The sequence below is a fragment of the Alexandromys fortis genome, unplaced genomic scaffold, assembly GCF_014885135.2.
Source record: "Alexandromys fortis isolate MF-2015 unplaced genomic scaffold, M_Fortis_MF-2015_v1.1 scaffold_174, whole genome shotgun sequence".
Lineage (NCBI taxonomy): Eukaryota > Metazoa > Chordata > Mammalia > Rodentia > Cricetidae > Alexandromys > Alexandromys fortis.
The window spans coordinates 3,475,086-3,499,147 of NW_026068063.1; the positions used below are offsets into that span (position 1 = coordinate 3,475,086).

At 52.7% G+C, this 24,062-nt stretch overlaps 1 protein-coding gene across 1 annotated transcript; it reads left to right on the top strand.

Moving 5' to 3' along the window:
• The first annotated feature begins 737 nt into the window (after window positions 1-737).
• On the top strand, window positions 738-24,062 carry Wnt9b (Wnt family member 9B). The gene is made up of 4 exons (XM_050120451.1): window positions 738-859; window positions 17,506-17,762; window positions 19,174-19,439; window positions 20,123-24,062. The coding sequence occupies exons 1-4, from the start codon at window positions 780-782 to the stop codon at window positions 20,594-20,596; spliced, it is 1,077 nt and encodes a 358-aa protein (XP_049976408.1). The 5' UTR covers window positions 738-779; the 3' UTR covers window positions 20,597-24,062.

Sequence of the window (24,062 nt, forward strand, 5' to 3'; positions counted from 1 at the left end):
TCCCAGACTAATGTCACCCCCCCCCCCCTGCTTCTTTACAAGAATTGCAGTCAAACTTTTACAAAGCAGCAGGGAGCGTTGGGGAGACTCGCATGCTATCTGATGAAAATCTGTGACTCTACCTCATTCTCCAGACAGTCTGAATTTCTGGCCAGCATAGTCAACACGGCTGTTGGCACCTCGCTCACGACCACCAGCCTTGTGTTTAAGGTCAGGTGCCCTCTGTGTTGCCTTCTGACCAAGAGTTCTCCCAGTCATCGGATGTGAATTTCTCTTACTGTTAGAGAAGGACTCGCAGCCTTCTAAATCCCTGTGCAGAGAAAGCTGAACCCGCCCAGCAGGACAACCACGACCACGAGGTTTTGCGCTAGAGTCCAGGCGAGTCGCCCCTTTTTCACTATTCAGCTCCGAACAGAGCTCACTTGCCCCTGCATCCCCCTAGGGAGAGGCAACATCTCCTTGACCCCCAAACCTCCATTTCTGCCTCTCCGGGCCCTGGGTCCTGCACCATCCTGCCCTCTGTCCTGGACTGGGCGCGACTCCAGGTGAGAGCTCACCTGGGGCGGGGCGGGATCTGGCAATGGCCCCTCCCACAATGAGGCGGGCAGAGCGCGGCGGAGCCAATGGGGCAGGGAGGGGGCTCGCCGGCCACGCCGCTCACTCTCCGGGAGGCTTGCGCTCCGCCCCACCCAGGTTTAAAGCCCCACGGGCGGCTGGTGGCGGCGCCGCGAGCGCCCAGTGGCGCGAGGAGATGCAAGAGTGCGCCCGCAGTCGGCAACATGCGCCCCGCGCCCGCGCTGGTCCTGGCCGCTCTCTGCCTGTTGGCGCTGCCCGCCGCCGCCGCCGCCGCCTACTTCGGGTCAGTGCCCGTCGCATCCCCGCTCTCCGCGTGCCTGGTCCCGGTTCCAATCCCTGCGAGGCCCCGAACTCAGCCCTTTGCCCAGACAGGACCCCGACCGCCTTGCGGGCGCACTTTGCGCCCGGATCTCTATCCCTGGCTCTCTGAGCTTAGACTTCACCTCCCTTTCCCGAATCCAAGTCTGGGTCCCCTGCCCCACCCGGTTTCTCAGCCTGGCGGCTGTCAGACTCCAGCCTAAGCCCTGCTCGCGCCTGGAATCCTAGCCTGATACCCCCAGCACGCCCTGTCCCTGCCGGTCCAAGTGTGGGCTCGGGCTCCCGTGTCCTCTTCGGATACTTTCTCTGTGCCCCGTCAGTCCCCATCCTGGGCTCGGTTCAGCCACACCCCTAGCCTGAGATTTCTGTATCCTTCACTTTCTCCCCGCAGATCTGGGACCTGAACACCTGGCTGGGTGGAGGGATTGGTGGGTAGGGGCGGGGGGAGGAGTGGGCGCTGAGAGTTTTGCTGATCCAAGGACGTGGGAGATCCCGGGACTGCAGGCCAGGTCTCTAAGAAAATGCGATCAAATTAAACCCCAAACAGGAGTGGGGACGTGAATTCTAGGGTTCATGGCAAAGAGAGGGAAAGAGGCTCATTTGGGGGCGTACATGGCTAAGAAAATGATTACAGTTTGTGGTAACAACTGGGAAGTGGGGCGGGAACCTGAGGGAGATGGTCGGAAGGAAGAAGTAAAATAGCATTTGTCTGTAAATGTCTTCCCTGAACCTGAATTGCAGATTCTTGGTGAGGGCTGGGCTGGTGGTGATGGCAGGGATCATGGATTTTAAAGTTACCTTCCTGACCTCCACCCAAAGCAGGTTCCAAATACTTAATTTTAAACTTGGCTTTTTTTCTGACTGCTTCACCCCTTGTCAGACAAGGCTCATAGTCTGAGCGCAGCAAGCAACAGGCCCGAGGCTGCTCTGAGGAAGCCACCCCAGAGGGCATGTGAGGCTCTTGGGGCAACCTCACAGGCTGGAATAGGGACTGCAGGTTAATTTCCAGGTCATGACCCCTGGCTAAAATGTGCCTGGACGATAAGCAACAACCTCCCCTGAAATACACGGGGAGGGATTGTCAATCCCAACCCTAGTGCAGAACCTAGTGAATGATGACCAGAGAAGACTGCCCAGTTGCTGGGGACTCAGTATCTCCTTTTGACCCACCCCCAGAGCAGCAGGTGTAGGTTCAGCCGGAAAGAACATCCCTCAGTGGGAGAGGACTCAAGCTCTGAGTTCGATCTTGCCACTTTCAGGGTTCTGTGCCACTGACTGCCTCGCTTAGCGACTCTGCTCCTTAGCGCCTGGTCTGTAGAATGTGGATAGCAGTGCCTGGTTTAGCGCTTATGCTGTCCATAGGATAGTGGCTAGCATGCAATAAGCATCCAACTACTGCTACTGAGGATGCTGGTATAGGAAACCAAGAGGGTTCCAGGTATCCGAGACCTAGCAGTCTCTGAGGGATGGAGGAGGAAGCAACAGCAACCATTTCCATGACCCTTGTGTTCCCTTGGGTTTTTGGTTGGAGGCAGGAGTGAAGGTCAGAGAAGGTAGGAGGAGAGGGGATCCCAAGAGGCCTGGGCCACCCTGGCTGGTGTTTTGAAAGGGAACAAATTTGGGGGCAGGGGAGCAAGGGACAGCCTTGAAAATAAGAGGGGAGATGGTTAGTTATGTCTGGAGCCAGACTGAGGGGGTGAGTATTGGAACCCCTCCTTGGGAGAACTGAAAAGGCACACACAAGCCTCATGCTGTCAAATGTTTGGGCCCGGGGAATGGGTAGGCCCCATTTGGGGGTGAGGGGGCAGACTCTCTTGTGACTTAGTCGGACCAGGTTTCCTAGCTTCCCGTCAGCATTTGCTCCTCTGGTGTCCGTCATCCACACTCTAGGGAGACCGTGGAGCAATGAGCCTATCCGTCCTTAGGTCAGCCGCCTTTGAAGCCTCATTTCTAAGTATAACATGAAATACCGACATGAAATACCGTCCTTTATTTCCTGATGAAAGGGGGTTCAGCGATGAGGAGACAGGTGACAGCAATTTTGGTCCCAGTCGTTTTGGGGTCTTCGCAGCCAATGACTTCAGAGTGAGGAGTGACCAACCCCCTGCTTCAAAAAGGTCACCTGTTTTCCCCATTTTTCAGATCAGGTGTCCCCCTGCCAAGCCACAGGGAGCAAGCAGTGGCTTTTTTGTTGCCTGTAGCCCGCTTCAGTGGTGGCCATAGTGACGTAACAAAGCCGAGGAGAAGTCTATAAATTATTTTTGCACCAAGCCCCTACTCTCATAGGACCCTTAAAGCAATTCCTGGGTAGGTAGAAAGCAGAAAGTCCAGAGAAGTCGCCTGGTGTCACACAGCCAATTAGGGACAGGATAGAAACCAGGCCCTGCCTCACGTTGGTTCTCTGTCTTGTATAGGGAACAGTCTCATAAGCTGTCATTGTGTGATGTCCCAAGGGCACAGCATCTGCAGAGGTTGAGGGTTGGAAAGTGGCCTCCCTCTCCTGCTTGGTGAATTCTCTCAGACCCTCTCGGCTATAGTGGAAGAGGCCACGCGTTCCTCAAAGTGGTGCAGACGGGGTTCCATGGCCTTCTAACTTGCCAGGTGGACTCTCAAAGGATAGCAATAGGACATGAGGTGGCTGGAATGCCAAGGACAAGCCTGCACTGAGCACTCAGTGCCTAGTAGGGACCCTGCTGGACCTTCAGCGCCCAAGCTGAACACCTGCCTTGAAGATGGGCGTTAGTATCAGTGATAGCCTAGAAAGTTAAAACATTTCCCGAGAGTCGCACAGTCAGCGGCAGGCAAGGCTGGGATTCAGACCTGGGACTCGAAGGCTTGTGCTTTTGCAGCCTTTTCTGTCTGTCCCTAGAGAAGAAAGGAACTCCACCAGTACAGAGGCCACGCACTTGCAAAGGACCGCTGAAGTCAACTATGCTTTAGAAAGCTGCATCTACAGGGCTGGGAGATGGCTCATCAGTAAAGCGCTTGCCTCACAAGCATGAAAGCCTGAGTTCGGATCCCCAGCACGCATGTAAAAAAGTTACATGTGGTGGCATGTCTCAGCGCTGGGGCGGCTGAGACAGGAGGATCCCTGGGACATACTGAGCCAGCTAATCTAGGCTAACTGATGAGCTCCAGTCCAGTGGAAGATCTTATCTTAAAGATAGACAGCATCATCGAGGTTGATACCATGGTCGTCCATCCCTCTGGCCCTCTGTAGATGTATACACACTGGAGCAACATCTATGATAAAGCACCTGGGGGGACTTCAGGACTGAACTGGGTGATGGGATGTAGCATGTGCAGAGACCACACATAAGCTCTGTCTGTCTGTCAATCCAGGCTAAGTCACAAGACCATTAGGAATCCCTGAACATCCAGGTCTGTCAGGGTGAGGAGACGTGGGGGCTCCAGGTGTTAGGGACTCTGTAGACAAGAGACTTGATCAAATGACACATCACAGGTATCTCAGAGTCAGGACAGACTTGGCCTCTCTCTGTGGTCACAGCACCCTGGGAGAGCCCAGATGATTGGCCAGTGTGACTGTTCAGGTGCTGTCCTTGTGGGTTCATGGAAGAAACAAAACATCACCTGTATTTTCCCCAAGTTCTCGTTACATGTAATATACCACATTCATTTTAAGAACACGATCTAGGTCTTTCAAACGGATACACCTTTATAGTTTCTGTGAGTTGACCATGATTATTATACATTTGTAGATACTGTTTATTGAGATTTATCTGTGTTGCTACATATTTCAGTAGCTCTTTCCTCTTTATTCCCGAGTGGCATTCTTTTTGTTTTGTTTTCTTTTTCAAGACATGGTTTCTCTGGGTAGCCCTGGCTGTCCCGGAACTCACTTCTGTAGACCAGGCTGGCCTTGAACTCGCAGAGATCTGCCTGCCTCTGTCTCCTAAGTGCTGGGATTAAAGGCGTGCACCACCACCACCTGGCTCCTGAGTAGTATTCTATTATTTGGGCATACCACATTTTTTTGATTCCATAATTAATGAACATCTGAGTTAGTTCTAGTTTTCAACTATTCCCAAAAAAAAGCTGATGTGAGCACCCATGAACAGCTCTTTTGTGGACATATGTCTCTTCGGTAACTGTCTGGGGGACTGAATTGTTGGGTCACCTACTAGGTGTATGTTTAATTTATAGGGAATGGCCAAATGGTTTCCAACTTGGCTATGCCATTTACACAGGAATGTCTGAACATTCCAGTTGCTGCATGCGGCTAGCCTTCTTCTACCTTAATTGTTGCTGTTTTATTAAGTTGTACTAGTATCTCATTGTGGCTTTAATTTGTATTGTCCCATTGGTGAATGATGGGTTGAACACTTTTTCATATGGTTATTAGAATATCTTCTCTGGGGGAGGTTGTCTTTATATTAATCAACTCTAGGCTTTCTTTACATATTTTGGACACAAGTCCTTTGTCAAAAGTATTGGCAATATTTTACCTGTCTTTGGTTCGATACTTCTAAAGAGCAGAAGTTTGAGGTAGGATTAGGGGGACAGGCTTGTGATTCCTGCTGCTCGGGCTAATGCAGCACACACACAAGTTCAAGGCCTGACGGAACAGCTTAGTGAGACCCTGCCTCAAAAAGAGAACTGGGATCTAGCTTAGTGTTAGAGCACTTGCCTAGGATATGAGAATTCCTATATTCGATCCCCAGAAAGACGGTGGGGTGGGCAGTCAGGACAGACAGAGGTTTTGAATTTTGATGGCATTCCACGCACTATCCACTTTTTCTTGTATGCCTTTCCCCCCATGTCTTCTCTGGATGCTCCGCAGACTCCACATTCACACGTAAGTCTGTGAATTTGGATGCATGATGGGAGATAGAGACCCAGGTACACTGCTTCCCGCACAGAGCCTTAGAGTAAGTCAGAGACAAAGCGCCACAAATGCCTTCACTTTCTTTTCAAAAGTTGCTCTGGCTGCCCAGGACCTTTGTGTTTCCACGTAGACTTTAGCATCAGCTTGACAGCTTCAGCACAAAAGCCTGCTGGGAGTTTGACTATGACTGGGCTGAATCTAGAAACCAAGTCACAGAAGATGGAGTAGGGCTGCTTCCTGACAACCCATGTCTGTCAGGGGCGGGGGGAGGGGGGTGCTTTGCAAATTGCCCTCAGAGCTATTTTGTAGTTCCCAGTGTATAGCTCTCTTGCAACATTCTTTGTGTGGGAAACAGGGACATGGGGTTAAGGTGGGGTCTCAGGAGCCTAGACTGGCTTCAAACTCATGATATTCCTAAACCTGGTGTTAAAATCCTGTTCCTTTACTCCCCATCCCGCTACTTCCCGAATGCTGGCATTGTAGGCCTGCACCACCACACCTGGCTTAGGTCTCACAGATAATGTCAAAGTTTCTTCCATAATTAGGTAGATTCAGTTTTTGTTTAATTTCCCGCTCCCATACTTTTAGAAATGGGAACGGAGTCCTGAGTAAGACAGGGTAAGAGGGGAAAGGTAAAGGGAACCCTGCAGCTATGGAGTGATGGACTACAGGCAGGCTCCCTGATAGCAATCACTGTGTCTAAGGGAAGGACTTCAGGTTGCCTGCCCCTGCTTGAGCCGTGATCCCCGAAGGCAAGTGCTTTAGCCTCGAGCTCTGGGTCAAACCAGTCACCTCAGCGAACGGTGTAGCTTTCCTGAGAGAAGTGGACTGGGGGAAGGGAGGCTGAGCACGCATCCTCTCCTGCTGGAATCATCTAAGCATGAGATATTAGTGCCTTTGGGAGTTGGCTGGTCTCAGGAAATGTGCCAAATCATCGACTAGGGCTCCTCCTATGCTGGTAGCAACGGAGCAAGATGAGAATAACCAAAGCCCGGCTCTAGTACAGTGTTTCTCAACCCATGGAGCACGGCCCCTTTATGGATGAACTCTTTTTTTTTTTTTTTTTTTTTTCCCGAGACAAGGTTTCTCTGTGGCTTTGGAGCCTGTCCTGGAACTAGCTCTGTAGACCAGGCTGGTCTCGAACTCACAGAGATCCGCCTGCCTCTGCCTCCCGAGTGCTGGGATTAAAGGCGTGCGCCACCATCGCCCGGCCTTATGGATGAACTCTTAAAAGGGCCGCCTAAGACCATCAGAAAACACAGACATTTACATTACAGTTCATAACAGTAGCAAAATTAGAGTTATGAAGTAGCAATGAAGATAATTTTATGGTTGGGGGTCACCGCAACATGAGGAACAACGGTCACAGCGTGAGGAAGGCCGAGGACCGCCACTCTAACGTAGGAGGCACTGGGCTAGCTGGAGGTAGTGGCACACACTTTTGCTCTCAGTACTTGGGAGGCAGAAACAGACAGATCTCTGTGGGTTCAAGGATAGTTTGGTCTGCATAGTTAGTTCTAGGCTAGCCAGGTTGACTGGACTCTGAGCCACACAGATCAGAGTTCAAATCCTCCACTGAGATTTACTAAATGACACAGGACAAGTCAGCCATTTTGACATCGGGACAGAAAATGGGCTAATCTTTCTGTCTCAGGGTTGTTGTGAGGGATAATGGTGTGTCAAGAGCATAGGCAAGACCCCGGGTTCCATTCCCCTGCAATGCCTACCTTCAGACATGCACATGAAGTATTGAAATGTCACCTCCACCCCATACCTTACAGAAAGCACGCCACAAGGCCATGGACTGCCTCACATCCCGCTAGGGAATGTTTCTGGGCACATCTGTTCCTTCCTGTTCGCATCTTTCTCCCAACTGTCCTATAACTGGGATCAAAGCGAATTTCCCCAAGCTCGCCATTTTCTGTGCAAGATGCCACTTAGTCATTGTGATACCCCAGGAGGCTGGTGCTGACATGTTGTCGTCTTATACCGCCAACTGGAGAAAGCGTACACAGACCAAGGATTCACCCAGAGTCGCACAGCGAGCCTCTAGCTGTGCCAAGATTGAACTCTACCTGGTTTGTGAGAATTCTGAGTGACCTCTTTGCCCCTGCCTTGTTCTTCCCGCTCCACCGGGTCTGTCTGTACCCGGCAGCTGGGACCCACTGCTGCTAAGTCTTTTATTTTCATATATGCAGTGCCTCCTGCATGGCATGTCCTCGACTCTTATTATCTACGTTTTCCTGTGCTCACTTCTCTAGTTTTTTCAAGCTCCCTGTGCCCAGAGCTGTCTTAGGGTCCTGTTGTTAGCTGGGTCCTGTCCTTATAGCCTTTGATGTCACCCCTGTCCTGTGGTGAATGTCTAGGTGGACAATATTCATTTTCTCTTGCTGGCCCTCCCCTTCCCTTGTGCCCCTTCTATGCCCACTGCAGGTTCTCTTTTGCAGATCCTTGGCTCCTTGCACTTCTCACATGCCTGTGCCATTCCCTGACCTCCCTCTGTCAGCACAAGATGTGAAGAAGGGGAGAGGGGATGCCACTCAAGCTCCTGGAGTCGGTCACTCTGGGCATTTCATGGGCAGCAGGGATGGACTGGAGAAGGGTGAGCTCTTAGGTCAGGTGGTTGCCTCTATCTGGGACCCCTCATTAGAGAGATGAAGACTGAAGGAGCCAGGACAGACTTAGTAGGGCAAGAAGAGAGGTCTTCTTTGACATCACAATAGCTTCCAGGCCAGGTATGGTTTGCAATTCAAACTGCCTCTGGGCTTAGAGAGGTCCTATGGTGTACTTGCTCCCACAGAACACAGCACCTAGAGACAGCTGCTTGGTTAATTTTCATGGAGAACATTAATAGGTTGGGATAAACAAAGACCATAACACGTTTTGGTTTGAACTCTGAGTGGGTAAGTTCATCCCAATTGTGCCAAAGCCCTGGGGTTCACTGAGTTTGGATTACTGATAAAGGTTTGTGACCCCATGGTACCATGTCACCATAAGAGGTTGTGCAAGCTGCATTTAAAGAGACATGGGTCATTTTCTCGACTGGTCCTCGGCAGGTTTAGGAGGGAGCTCCAGTATATCTCAACCCCAGGATCTGAAGTTCAGAGGGACCTGGCCTAGCTCCCTGAGATGTTACAGGGTCTGAGTGGCTAGAACCAGATGACCCTGAAGTCTGGTTGGGAAGAGGGTACAGAAATAATCATGGTGAGTGTGGGGGAGGGTATGGCGACTGACAGGCTCCTGCAGAGCCCTGCCCCTTCCCAATGTCTTCCCTAGAGATTTGCATTTGTTTGGAGAGGGTGGCCCTGCAGCCTGTGAGCAAGACGATGGGGGAAGCCATCAGGGTGAGTCTTGGGGAAGCTGAGGAGGAACATGAACTACACTGAACAACAGGGCTGATATAGCCAGCAGGCATCTGAGGAGCATCTCTCCTAGGGGAATGGTGAGCGAGGGGTAACCACTAAGGTTCCAAGAAATCATGCCAACCTCCACCCAAGAGTTCACCTACGACTTGGAGAAATAACGCAGCCAACCATGTAGAATGGAAGGCATCATATGTGTGAAGGTGGCAAAAGACAAAGATGGGGAGAAGGGACTGTCAGACAAGGACTTCCTGGAGGAGGCCTGGGTGCCACCCATTCCCCCAGAGTCACCTCTTTCACTTCCTGCATTACTGACTTAAGTGTTTTCAAAGGCAGTGGCTAGAAACGTTTCTAGGGGACACAAAGGATTTGAACCCAGGAAAAGACCTTGCCGGCAGGAGTGGCAGCATGGGAAGGGGGGTGGGGGCTGGACCGAGATCGGCCTGGCAGGAGGATGGGAAGAGGCTATCCCAGCCTGACCTGCGGGAGCAGCCCTCTGCTTCAGCCCTGCTGGGGTCAACACCAGCCAAGGTGGGAAGCTCTTGGGGTCCTGCTCTACTCCCAAGAGAGCATCTTGGACTCCCCCAACTCTCCAGGCTGCCCTGGGCAACTCTTGCTCTACTTGAGTATTTAGGGGTGGCTCTCTGGCCGGGGGTGGGGTGCCTCTCCTCTCCTTGGAGAAGAGGGAAGAGAGTAGTAGCTGTAGCCACTCCTGGTACCCACAGGAGGAAAGTGACAGCCCTACCTGAGCCCTTGCCAACAGACCACGGACTGTTGTTGACCCAGAGTGAGCATGCGCAGTCATGGATCTCTACCTGTGGAGAGAGGGTGCCACACTCTGGGGCTTGCCAGGCTAGTGAGCTGGTCAACATCCCCTAGCTGAATCCCTCAGGCTAGGAGCCAGGATCCCACAGTTAGGGTGGAGCTGGGGGAAGAGGATGTACTTACTCCTTGTCCCCACCCCTGCACAGCACCCACCTTGTGTGTGGCTGAAGTTGCTCTTCCCAGAGTTACTTGGGGCCTGTGTGCCCAAGAAACTGGGGGAACTTGTCTTCAGAGCTAAGCTAAAGACTGAATTTATATTCTCCCCCCCCCCTCTCTCTCTCTCTCCCTACAAAGCTTAGTTCTGAAGCTCTGGTGCTGCGTTCTCCTACTTTAATCTGAAGAGTCAGGCCCCTTCTACTGAAGCCTTATTCTGACTTGCAGCTGAGGAGACTGAACTGAGACTGAATTTCAGACCAGGAAAATGCCCTTTAAAGGGACAGTCTTCCTCTCCCTAATCAAGGTCCCATTTCCCAGTCTTCCCACCTATCCAGAAGGCTTGGGGAAAGTACTGAGAGGCCCCTTCCCAAACACCCAGCACCTCAGGCACTGGCCGGCTGGTTTTGCTTCCTAGACTAGGCAGAAACTTCCAGGACATGTGGACCACCGCCCACCCCTGCCATGGCCACCCTGGATGATATATCTTATATGAATTCCATGGGCATCAGACTTTCCTTTTCCATCAGCTTCTGTAAAATTCCCAGGAGTCACCTGGGCAAAACCTTTGGTCCAGACGAGAAGATGTCTTCTGACGTGTCATGTCCCAGGGATGTCGTCTGTATCCAGCCAATGCCCTGGTAGATTCTTGTAATTCCAGATGTTCAGAGGCCAAGACTCCCTCTGCACAGGACTGGCTTTGGGGACCCTCTGTGGCCACTTTGCCACCTGAATGATGCCCGCCAGGAACAAAGACCTCCCGTCCCAGCTTCTGCCTGTGCAGAGGGAGGGGCAGGGTGTGGGAGTGTTTCCTCTGCAGATGTTGAATCCGCGGCTCTAAATCAGGAGACTAGAGATGTAAAATGCTATCTGTATGGCTGGCTGCCACTGCCCACTCAGCTCCTCCAGCAGCTCCCTAATGCCGTACTCAGCTCACAGCCTGGGAGACAGGAAATGTGGAGACAAAGCCCACAGCTGGGCCAGGTTCTTTTCTCTCTGAGGAGGGACCAGAGTGGGGAACCAGCATCTGCATGAGTTCCAGGTAGGAGGCTGTAGCCAGCTCCATCCCCTAGGGCTATGCTTCTGGGCTATGAGGTTAAAGTTATGGAGGGAGCAGGGCATGGAGCCAGGGAGAGACATAGCAAGTGGTCCTGTGCCTGTGTGTGGGCCCCCCGTGAAGGATGCTTGGCGAATGAAGGAATGAGATGTCATGGCTGGAAAGACCAGAAAGCTGTAGCCTGGGAAGAGTAGCCACCAATCAAATCAGGCTTTGAAGTACAGATGTCTTCATGAGGGTATTTGCAAGCTGCCTCAGGAGCCTCAGAAAAAGGGATCCAAAGATGAAGATGTCCAGGAGAGCGTGGCAAAGTTGGGGTGAGAAGCCCGAGGTGGCTGTTGGACACACTCTCTTTTAAGAAGGACTGGCCAGTGTCCAGGCAGGTACTGCCCCCATGGAGCTGCCCCCTGCTGGGGAGAGGAGAGAGAAGGAGGAATAGTGTGTGCACAGGTGTGGGAGTGTAGACATGGGTGTGGGAGTGTGCGGAGGCTCAGACAGAGCCAGGACGGGGCCCCAAGATGCTCAAGATGAAAGCACAAAGGGAGCACTGACCATGCAAACGGCCCTGCAGCGGAAGTCGTTATCAGGAGCATCTAGTGGGGCTCTGCAGGGCTGTGGCCAAGGCCCCAGGCAGTTCAGGCTCTCCTGCTTCTTAGCAGCAGCCTGCACTTGGCACAGGCCCTGGCACCAGGCTCAGCCCCTTGTCCCTCCAGCCAGGAGTCCAGATACTCCAGCATTAATCTAATCCCATGAATATCACCTGCCTCTCCCCATCCCACCTCACCACCCACATGCTGGGACTGCCTTTACTGGAACCTACAGATCATCTGGAGCAGAAACAGCTGGAAGAACAGCTGTCTTCCCTGGCCTGGAATGTTTCTGCCTCCCACTGCAGCTGGCAAGATGAACCGAGCCAAGGTCGGGCTGTCACCTAGACTACCTTTTCTTCCTCAGGCAGCCAGGCTGATTCAAAGCTTTCTTCTTTATCTGGGTCCTTGGACTGTTGAAAGTCTAGATGACTCTTTAGTCCAACCAAATTCCCTCTAGGTTGTGGGCCTCTGGAAGGCAGGACCGTGTCCTTATATTCAGCACCATGTACACAGTTGGTGTTTAATAACGGAATACTTACCTGGAGCTAACTGTGTGCCGGGGACCGTTCTAGGAACTCCCCAGACATTAGCTAGCATGATCTCATCAGCAATCCTGAGAAGCAGAGACTGCAGTTGTCTTCGTCTCATAGACCAGGTACCCAGAGGCACAGGGCCTTGCCAGTGTGTATACTTGCTTATGAAATGGAATAAGTCCAGGGATGACATCCCTGAGGTCACCTTTGAATGAGAGGAAAAAGTCTGGGACCAGACTACTGAGGGCAGAATGGTTTGGGGGACACGAGGTCCTGGGGTTCTCCACATTGGAGTATTGGTTAGTGTTCTGCTTCCTTTGGGTGCTGTTGAGTGGCCCCTGGGGTTCACGAGTAGCTTTCCATTGCTTCCTGAAGGGGCATCATGACAAGGCAGCTTTAACCAGATCTGTGGTTGGGAAAGGAAGAACCAACAGTGGACAGAGATTTGGGGCTAGAAACAGTTGGTCTCGCCTAAGAATCAAAGCCAGAGGCTGTCTTATCCTCTGGGCTTCTTGTCTATCACCAGCATGAGTACTGGGGACCATGGACCCAGGCTGGGACCCAAGGGACACAGCACATTGGCAATGAAGAGAAGAAGGCTGCTCACATAGGCTGTTGTTTTGTAAGGAAAAAGAGAGGTCAGGGGTCAAGGTGGCGTTAGGAGACAGGAGTGGGGGCCTCGTTGGGCCAGAGCACAGATTGTGGTCCCAGTGGCTCAAGGACATGGAGTCAGGCAGAAGTCCTAAGGAACTGCTGTCCCCACGGTACTAAAGGCTACTTAGCGAGCCCATAAGCTCCGCCTCCTCTGTCATCTTGATCCTAGTCACAGGTGACATGGTGACCTGTGTGTGAGTTTCTGATTGGCACAGAGCAGACCCCGTTAGTCTTCTTTTCTTTGGTTGTCCGTTTCGCTCCCGAGTGTCTCAGCTAACATGTGGCTGATTGGAAGGTGGGGTCCTTGAACTTGGGGTGCCAGATATCATACCAGCTGGCCACTAAAAAGGCTATCATCTGGAGTGTTCAGAATTCTTGTGGGTTGGATGAACCTTCCACGTCTGATGTGTTTATCTAATTATTCTTTATCAATAAAAAACTGAGAGTCAGATATCAGGGTAAGAACCTGAATGATTAGAGAAGCAGCAGAGAAGACATCAGTGACCTCCTATTTCTTCCGTTCCTCCATCCAAAAGGCTGAGATCCTGTCTCTTATCTGTCCTCAGTCCTCCAAAACCTCTATGGTTAATTTTGGTCAACTAGTGACTACCTCTGCCCTCTGACTCAAAGCAGATTTTATTGTCAGAATGCAATCAAAGTATTACACAGCACACATCAGGTGCCATGGGACAGGCAAGCAGAGGGGACCTTACTAGGCCTGGTAAGGAAATAGCCAAATTCTCCACTTGCTGTGGTGGTGCTGTTTCTTCAAAGGGACTATTTTCCAAACGGCAACAAAGAAAGCATATAAAAATGACACTGAGCCCTAGGAGCCCTCCTAGGCCCTATGGGAACCCCATGAAAATTCTGGGGAACCCTTTCTGAGAGCAGCTCTGGTTAGACTGGGGCCCGGTGGGGCCTGAGGCCTCTGTGTGCTTGGCTGCCTTTCCTGACCATTAATCGCTACTAAGTGTCATTACCGCTAATAAAGTTAACGGACTTTATACTGGGCTTCTGGAGCCATCAATCTCGGGGCCTATTACGTGAAATTAAAAGGGCAGGAGCCTGTTGCTGAGTAGAAGAGTGTTTTCAGGGCCACAAATGCAGCTGAAGAATTCTGATTCTACAGCCAGGCACAATATGTGATAACAAAGGACAATGACCTTAGGAGAACAAGCAACCCCCAGCCATGACTCTCCAGTGTGAGCGTGTCAGGCAAGAGCAGGCGAGCCTCGGGAAGGCTCTGGGGCCCAAGCCAGAGGTATTTCCTGCATCCTCCCTTGTACTCTCTCCTCTGCCACACTCAGAGCACTTGGTTCCTTCGGTCTCCTCGGCTCAGCTTCCTCTGCTTCTTTTCTGGGTCTCAGACCCAGCAATGCAAGGAGAGAAAGGAAGAGAAAGCAAGAGTGTGCTCTCGTTATCCAAATTCTAAATCCCCAGAGAAAAGGCTGATTAGTTCAGCCAGGGTCATCAGTTCATCCCTGATCCAACCAGTAGACCAGAGCAACTGAGTTTGAGGCCAGCCTGGTTATGTGAAACACAGTTATGGACAGGGACAATAGGCCAACCATGATAAACAGAAGGATTGAGTGGCAGAAAACCCAGTCATGTGTCCATAATATTTTGAAGTCCTCAGTACTAGGTACTCAAAAAGTGGCATGTGTATATGTATATGATGTATATATACCACAATAATATAATGAATGCAATATTTTAATGTATTATATACTATAGAATATAATAGTATCATAATGGTAAAATAATAATATCTGTTCTTTTAATTAATTTTTCAAATATTGATAATCAAACTTAGCTCATCCTAGGTAAGCACTTTACCATAGAGCTGAACTATATGCCGGTCTTACAACTTGTTCTGTGGTTTAGGATGCCTATGGACCATGACCTTTGATCCCAGCAATCAGGAGGCAGAGGCAAGCAGATCTCTGAGTTCAAGGCCAGCCTAGTTTTCTGAGTGAGAGCGAGTTCTAGGACAACCAGAACTACACAGAAAATCTATCCTGGAACAAACAAAAAGAAGGACCCAGGACTAAATCTAGACCAACACCCTATCAACTGGGCTGCATTCCTAGACCTAACTCTGTGGTGTGTGTGGGTGGGTGGGTGTGTGGAGGGGTGAGGGGGTGGGTGGGTGGGTGGGCAAAAGTGTACTACAGCATGGAGGTTGGAAGACAACCTTGGGCCGTGGTTTGCCTTCCACCGTGTTTGAGACAGGTTCTCTTTGTTATTTGCTGCTGTGGGTGCGTGCTAATTGGCTGTACTATCTGCCTCACTTCCCATTTCACCGTAAGGAACACTGGGATTATAGACACTTGCTACTGCGTCTGGCTTTACATGGGTTCAGGAGATTTGAACTCAGGCCCTCATGCTTCCAAGGCAAACACTGTTACTCACTGAGTCACTTCCCAGCCTCTGGTATTATTATTATTATTATTAATGACTATGAAACAGGCTTTAAAGGATGTGTAGCCCCATTGGCCAAAATGTCCATCATTACCATTTTCTTCTTTGGTATCTGCTTCTTCAAGCAAAGTCCCAATTTCTGAAACACGAATTGTGTGAGCCAGCTATCCCTCACCCAGGCCCTGGTGTGGAGAAGAGAAACTTTTGAAGGTTACATGACCTGTGTTCTCTATAGCCCTGGAGCTGCTGTCCACACTGGAAACCATTCTAGGTGGGGCCTCGCCAGCAGGACCTGACCTCAGGCTCTGCTTCTTGCCTGCCCAGGGTCAAGCTCCGAGGGTTTCCTGCCAGGCTGCAGGGAGGGGTCTGGGTATAGGCCTGGTGGACTGGAAACTTACCCATTTGCCCCCTGCCTGATTAATGTTTAACGGGCCCCTGCCCTCGCCGCGTCTGGGAGGGGAGCCGGGTACAGGCTGGGCTTGGGGGAGCCGATAGCATCTGTCTGTGCTCAGTGTTTCGGAGATATGCTCCACACCGGGTTGGGCGCTCCTGATAGACTTGGAAACTCCAGGGGCACCTGGGACCTCGCCAGGACCCCCACCTTCCAGTGAGGCTCCCTATTTCTCAAGCAGACAGAGAGGCTGTGGCATCTGGCCAAATGGCCTGGCTGAGGCGGGCGACTCCAGCAGTAGAGCCAATGCCCTGGACTCTGTGGGATAAGGGCCTCTCTGACTCCTCAGGACTTGGCCACAGGACTTAACCTTAGTTAGTGGCACATGAACAAAGGTGACAGGTGCCACATCCAGTGGAAAAGTTGAAAGCCCCCATCTGGTCCCACCTTTGCTCTCTTACCCTGGCTGAGAGGTTTGAAGAAGGGAGCTGCTCTCTCTAGCTTAGGTCTGAAAATGATGTGTGTTCCGCCCACATGGTATGCACCAGGGTGGGGACAATGAACATCTATCCCTGTCATAGGGAGAGAGGTTCAGGGAGATGGAACAGTCCTAGTTCTGGATCACGGCTTGCCACCAACTGGTCATGCCTACCATCTAAGCCACATGTCACCTTCACATCAGGGCAGAGGGAGACACTGCCTACTTAGAACACAAGGCACCTTGCAAGAGGAGAGAGGGAAGTGCCAGCCAGCAGGAAGGCAAGCCTGTCTGGCTAGCCTGAGCTTTCTATGCCATCCCCACAGCAGCCTTGGGAGGCAAGGGTGTTAGTGTTTATGTATGCCAAGGAGGGAGCCAAGGCTTCAAGGTTGCAGCTAGGACATGGCAGGGTTAGGTTAGAATCTGGCAGCTTGACTCTAGGATCCATGACTTTGGATATAGATCATGAAGTCTGGGATTTGAGAATCCCTCCCTCCCTCCCTCCCTTCCTCCCTCCCTCTCTCCCTTTCCCTCCCTCTCTTCCTCCCTCTCTCCAACTCCCTTTTCCTTTACCCAAGCTTCTATTTGTACCAGGCACCAAGTGGCCAGATGGTTGATGATCTACCTGGGATCCGGGAAACAAGCTAGACTATCATAGGCTTCCTTGGGCAGCAATATAACACAAAGGACAGAGGGACACAGGGGCCTTGGCTGGTGTTCAGCCTGCACTCCCTGTACTTAACCCTGGTAGTAAGGTGGCACTCCTTTCCAGGAAGTGAGCAATGCCACACATCACATCTCCCATACTTGCCTGAGCACAGCAGCCACCCAGGGGATGTGGCGAAAGTACAGCTTTCCAGACCCTGCTCCAAAGCTGAAGAAACAGAACACTCAAGTTCAGGACTTGGAAATCTGATCTTGCTGTGTAGTCCAGGCTGGCCCTGCACACACAGCATCCTCTTGTCTTAGATCCTCAAGTGCAGGGATTGCAGGCATGCACCATCACACTCAGTCTGGCTCTGTGTGTCCAGGCACCCGGGGTGACTTTCCCAATCGGGCAAGTTGAACGAGGAGAGACAAGAACAGACTAGAATCCAGAGAACTTGGGTTTGCGGTTCTACACCAATCCTTGCTACCTTGGTCTTCTACTCTATAAGATGGGGGCATCACCCCTGTGGGACCGGCATGCCATCCCAGGGGGTAACAAATGAAGACAGCCTCCTTCCACCCCTGTGGGGAGAACTTTTGCCCTCCACAGGCAGGGACCCCAAGCTTACCATCTCCCTTTTCACTCTCTCCAGTCTGACAGGACGTGATGTCCTGACGCCCTTCCCAGGCCTGGGCACAGCAGCAGCCCCGGCACAGGCTGGTGCCCACCTGAAGCAGTGTGACCTGCTGAAGCTGTCCCGGCGGCAGAAGCAGCTCTGCAGGAGGGAGCCTGGCCTGGCTGAGACCCTGAGGGATGCGGCACATCTGGGGCTGCTGGAATGTCAGTTCCAGTTCAGGCAGGAGCGTTGGAACTGCAGCCTGGAGGGGAGGACTGGCCTGCTCCAGAGAGGTGGGGAGGACGGCAGGGAGAACTTGGAGGGAGGAGGAGGACAGGGAAAGCCAGCGTGAATGGAGGGAGAGAGAAAGAGGGCTGGCAGGAGGTTATGGGCGGTGAGCCGGCTAGGCCCGGGCCTTATGGTGCTGACTACCTGGGCACAGTTCCAAGTGAGAAGAGACCTGGGGGAGTTAGTAAGGTCTGCTGAAGGTCAGTGGTTTGGGGGACAGAGGAACAAAGACAACCCAAGAGAGGAAAGGACACAGCATTCCTGGAAGAGGCGACAGAGGAGGTGGGTGGTCCCAACCACCTACTAAGTGATCCAAATGTGCAAGTCAGGCAGATTCCTTTGTCCACACGCTCATCTGTCGCCCTTAATCACAGCTGTCGATGCGTCATTCCCCCCCTCCCCTTCCCACCTGATTCCCCCTTCCTCCTCATCCTCCTCCCGCCCCATCATCCATCTGCTGAGCATCCGCAGAAGCGCGCAGTGAGCCAGGTACTATGCAAGGGGCCAGGGGCACAGGCTGAATGTGACCCTGTTGCCCTTGGAAAGTGCACCTTCTAGAAAGAGAAAATGGGTCACAGTATGACTCCACTGCCAAGTGGAAGGAACACAGAGGCTTTCTGTTGTTGTTATTCATTTTGAGAGACTAGGGCTCTATAGCCCAGGCTGGCCTGGAACTCATTATGTGACTTGTTCCAAACGCTCAGCAATCATCCTGTCTCCATCTTCCTACTGCTGGAATTGTAGGTGTGAGCCACTCACCTCACTTGGATCCACAGTGGGGGGGGTGTCTAGAAAAATGCAGTGATGTTCATGCCCATGGACAGCCCCGCCCCCTGCCCCAGGCCAGTGACTGTCTGTGGCAGGGAGGGTCTGAGATACAGCTAGCGGCCTGCTTCCCTTTCTTTTCAACTCTCACCGGTGTCCCAGATACACTGAGAGCGGAGGACTGGGGGAGGCATATTTGGGGTCCCTTCCAAATGTGTGAGCACAGTTGTTCCAGTACTGGGTGGATGTCAGATAGGACCCCCCCCCCATTCTGTCCTTGAGAGACATTAGACAGCTCAGAAACCCATTGAAACAGGCTGTCCAGCTTGCCACATAAGCACTTGACGTCAGGATGACTGTTTAGCTTTAGCTTGGTCCTCCCCAGGTGCCCACATCACTTTTTGCATAAGTTACTGAGATTAGCAGCCCGGCCCTGCTGCCTTCTGAGAGCCGGGCAAACGCTCCAGAGTAAGTCTGGAGGCCGTTTAAGGGGCAGCTTTCGGCCTGAGTCTGAAAGGCAGGTAACAGGAAGGCCTCACACAGCTTTGTCCTTAGGTTCCCACTCCTTCACCCTTCCCACCATCCACCCCACCCCACTCCTACCTTCAAAGGGCTGCAGACGGCTTCTGAGCTTCCTCTCCTCCTACACAGGCTTCAAGGAAACAGCCTTCCTGTACGCAATGTCTGCGGCTGCCCTCACGCATGCGCTGGCCCGGGCCTGCAGTGCTGGGCGCATGGAGCGTTGCACCTGCGATGACTCCCCGGGCCTGGAAAGCAGGCAGGCCTGGCAGTGGGGTGTGTGTGGTGACAACCTGAAGTACAGCACCAAGTTCCTAAGCAACTTCCTGGGCCCCAAGAGAGGAAGCAAGGACCTCCGGGCCCGAGCCGATGCCCACAACACCCATGTGGGCATCAAGGTGAGTGCCATGCCAGGCAGGGTGCAGAGGCAGGGAGCAAGATCCACGGGAGGCCAGCGCCCTACCCTCAGCATACATATGTCCCAGGATGAACTTCAGACCCCTGTCAGTGAACCTCCTCTGAACATTGCTGGGCACCAAGGGCACAAACCCTTAGACAGCATCATAGTTGACCCAGGCTTCGTGGCATCACACCTTGATAAAACAGGAAAGGAATCCCCAGTGCAACAACAAACAACCACCAGGCCTCCTCCATTTTGTAAGTAGAGGAGAGAGGAAGCCCAGAGAGGGGAAGGACATAGCTGAGGCCACACAGCCACAAGAGAACTGAGAGTGAGGATTCTCTAGGTCTATGGGAGTAAGAAGGTAGGAAGAGACCAGAGTTTCAGTTCTATTAGAACACTGGCCTGGCGCGTTCAGTTGTGCCGGCTGTACACCACACAAGAACTCTGGGCCAGTGGAGACGCTGTTGGCCGAGATCTGGCCTGTACTGCCTTTGCCCAGGAGTGCACTGCCTAGGGGAAGGGAAACCTTTTCCAAGGTCTCAGGTCGCAGTGACTGGTCCCATTTGTGGCCTTCACGTGAGCCTTGCCTCTTTCATTCCGCTGCCACTCTTTGTTGGAACTGGCATGGCGGGACAGGCTGAGAGCACGGACAGGCCTCCATTCTGCCTTTCTCTGCAGGCTGTGAAGAGTGGCCTGAGAACCACCTGTAAGTGCCACGGCGTGTCGGGCTCCTGTGCCGTGCGCACCTGCTGGAAGCAGCTTTCCCCGTTTCGCGAGACTGGCGCGGTGCTGAAGCTACGCTATGACACGGCTGTCAAGGTATCCAGTGCCACCAACGAGGCTTTGGGCCGTCTGGAGCTATGGGCACCTGCTAAGCCAGGTGGGCCTGCCAAGGGCCTGGCACCTCGCCCCGGGGACCTGGTCTACATGGAAGACTCTCCCAGCTTCTGCCGGCCTAGCAAGTACTCTCCAGGCACAGCAGGCCGGGTGTGTTCTCGGGACACGAGCTGCAGCAGCCTGTGCTGTGGGCGAGGCTACGACACCCAGAGCCGCATGGTGGCTTTCTCCTGCCACTGCCAGGTGCAGTGGTGCTGCCATGTGGAGTGCCAGCAGTGTGCACAGCAGGAGCTGGTGTATACCTGCAAGCGCTAGGCCTCCACCGGGTGAGACTGTGGTTCTGCCAGGACTCCCACCACACAGGACACCGGCAAGCACCTACCTGCCGGTGCACCGGCCGTGCACCAGAGTGTGCCCCTCATCTCCCCCAACAGATCGTTGGCCTGCCTTCTGCCTTCCCCGCTATTCGGAGAGAGAAACAAAGCCCTGCCTCTGAGTCCCGGGATCGCCAACCTGGCTGAGGACTTGGGACAGAACAGCCTAAGAAGAGAGGGGAGTCTGTGAGGACCAGGGCAGGGCATGAGTGATGCTATGCCGGAAGAGAGGAACAGCTTCCTGTCTCAAGGCCAATAAAAATTGGGAGGATATGGAAGAAGAAGGCGGAGCCGGCTGGAGCGGGGAGCATTCAGCTGAGCGTGGCCAAACTGTTGTGACCCCACTCCGATGGCAGAGAGCTCTGGGTGTCACATGCCTGCCTTGGTGGGGAGGTGGGGGGGGGACACTTTGCGCACTGGAGACTGTTCAGGATGTTTATTGGGAGCAAGGAAAGCTTTTTAGGCTTGGGTGGCTCAGTTCACAGAACCTGTGTACTCTGAAGTCTTACGTCCTGGCCCTCAGGGCTGCCTCCTTGTGTCCTTGTCTTGAAAGCCGAGTCCCCCACAGCCATTCAGCTCTGCTCAACGAGACCCCTAATGCTCATAAGAAGGGCAGTGCCGAAGCCAGTCTCCAAAGTGGGACTCAGATAACGCAACCAGGGTTGAGTCCGGGAGACAGTGACCCTTTCTCTTTTCCTTGGTGGCCAAAGGAACCTTTCGTCCCAGCCCAGAGGAGGAGAGCTGTGTCCTGATGGCTGGATGAGATATGGCAGGCTCCGTGTTGAAACACCACCCTGGAGAGTGTTCTACCGATCCCCTGTGACCGGGGTCTCCCTGAGCTGCGAGGCCCCCATCCTAGTAACAGAAGAATGATTGGCCCCGAGGCCACATGTCTGCTTACTTCCCTGTTCTCGCGCTGCTTGTTCAGGCTTTAGCCCTGGCTAAGTCTTTGCTAAGCCTCCTCTTCAGTGGTCCCATTCCTTTACTAATGGCTCCTTCACTTGGGCTCCTATCAGAGGAGCAGAATGACTGATGACGGATCAAGTAGGCATGTTTAATGTCCCCTACCAAGGTCCTCTGTGGAAGGAGAGAAAGCAGTGCCCAGGTACAGGCCCACACAGACGCCCACACATAGCCTGGCCAGGGTCAGGTTTCTCATGGAGCATTGCGTATCTCTCCACCCCAGGACAAGGGCCTAACTGGGGTCACTGCTGGAGGCTGTACGCTTCCCCAGAGCAGGGCCCGAGGCCAACCAGGAGGAAGTGACCTCCTTTGGAAAGCCTTTGACCACTTGGCCTGCTGCGCTGCACCCTCCTGTGAGTTTCCTTCCGCCCTGAACCCTGTCGGGGTTACTACCCCTCTAAAGGAACAGGAAGCTTCAGAATCAGTGGGTGCTCAGCGAACATCACCCACGCCAGCTCCAGGAAGAAGGCACTAGGGTTCAGAAGGGGCCACCCTATCTTCCGTGGCCCAGGGCAGCACAAGAAGGCTGGAAAGATCTCTGATGGCAGATGCTCCAGAGAAGAGCCACCATGACCTGAGACCCATCCCTGGAACAACTTTGCTGACTGAAGAAGCCCATCGACAGCCTACAGGGGAAAAGTAGACTGAGGGCTGGTTTTCTATCTTTCTGCTGAAGATTGACCTGTTCCTTGGTAATCTGAGGCATTTTTCTCCTCTGTGACCCCGACTCCTGCTCTGCCTGGAGGCTACACAGGCAGGAAGGGAGCCTGAAACAACTTGAGGACCAGAGCACTCTGATCTACAGCCATAACATGGTTAGGGGAGCTAGGGATGCAGAAGCGTCAAAGTTGGACTTGAACTAGGCTTTGGTTGGTCATTAACACTGATGCCCTAGGACACCCTCAATCTGGCCCTCTCCCCCATTTCCCTTTCTTTCTCCATGGGCCCTTTTTTCTTCTTCCCCCCTAAAATCCCACCATCGTCATGCTGGGGCCCCTCAGACTGGAACTTTAAGGGAGACGTTCACAGGGTATTTCTGCCTACCTCATACGTATAGTTTTTAGAAAATAATTTATATAGCTAAGATATATGGGAAAGTATTTATGTTATTTATATAGCTTCTCTATTTCTTGGTCACCATATGTGGGGTTCATGTGTTTACCCAGAGGCCTCTAGGGAAATACAACTGCATCTGCCAGGGGTGCTCATGGAACTAGATGCCAAGTAGTTGAGGAAGGTCACAGTTGCTGTGTCACATGGAAGGAAGTCTGTCTTGGAGCCTGGAAGCACACGTCCCTCCTGAGACTGAGCAGAAGCTCTCTTGTAAAGTCTGCAGAATCTCCGCCTCTGGGCGCCAGGGGCCTTTCTGCTCTGTCCAAAGGGTGTTGCTCACAAAGGACAAAAAGGATGGGCACTTTCCATTTTTAGAAACGCTTCTATCTTTACTCTCCCTTGCCTTCCCCATTTTCCCTATGAGGTTATGTGAGATGAGGCCAAACCACTGTACCCATTTTCCAGATTTGGCCCAGAGGTGGAGGTCTGTGCTTAAAGTCACAGGAAAGAGAACAGTGGGTAAATATTGACTTGACCACACCCCAGGAATGGAGGGAGTGGACCTACTCTGAGAGCCAAAGCCATCAGTCTCATTCTGAGCCTAGGAACTAAGAGAGGTCCTTGCCGCGTGTGACCCTGGACTTTCCCCCTGGATGGCATGCTAGTTTCTCCAGCAAGCTGAATCTCCTGTCTCAGGACTGGGACTTCCTGAGAAGCCTGGAGAGACAAAGACCCCGTGGAGGCCATTCTTGGGGTTCCTGCAGCCCACCCACATCACCCAAGATGACCAGGTTATAGCATCCAGCCCCTCTCAGCCCACAGATGAGTTTTGTTTTCTCTTTGAGGTTTTCCCTTTACAAATGAGCTGTTTCCCACTGGATTTCTGATTTTTTTCTTTGAGAATCAGTGGCACTGGCAATGGGACTGGCATCCTGACTGGCTGCCAACAGAATGCATGGGGATCCCCAGCGAGCCCAGTGTCCCCTGCCCTTCGTCAAGCCATTCACGCTTTCATCTGGCTTTCATGGGCACACAGAACCTGTGCCCTGGTCTAGGTAAAGCCAGCTGTTCCGGTACCCTCTGCCGTCTGGCAGACGGAGGACGGCATAGACTGTGCCAGCCCTAAAGATCAGGTCTTCCTCCCCATTGTCTTCCCTCAACAACCGTGAACTTCTGGGGCTTCCCATCTGAGCACATATGAGGACCACAATGGAAGTCCTTGGTTAAGGGCTGTCACACATCCATCCCGCCTCCTGGTGATTATCCAGGGAGTTCCTAATGGATGCCAGGAGACACTCCGGGTGGTAGGGTGCCACAGTGCCCAAGAGGCAGTCCCGGTCTCATGGGGCTGCCATGCTGGAGAGAAGAAAGCCAACAAAGCAATAAACTAT

What these genes read in the sequence shown, in the direction of transcription:
- Wnt9b (XM_050120451.1), top strand. Translation starts at nt 780, where the DNA reads ATGCGCCCCGCGCCCGCGCTGGTCCTGGCCGCTCTCTGCCTGTTGGCG. An exon ending in GACTGGCCTGCTCCAGAGAG is followed by an intron (nt 17,763 to 19,173) that starts GTGGGGAGGACG and finishes CCTCCTACACAG; the next exon opens with GCTTCAAGGAAACAGCCTTC. An exon ending in ACACCCATGTGGGCATCAAG is followed by an intron (nt 19,440 to 20,122) that starts GTGAGTGCCATG and finishes CTTTCTCTGCAG; the next exon opens with GCTGTGAAGAGTGGCCTGAG.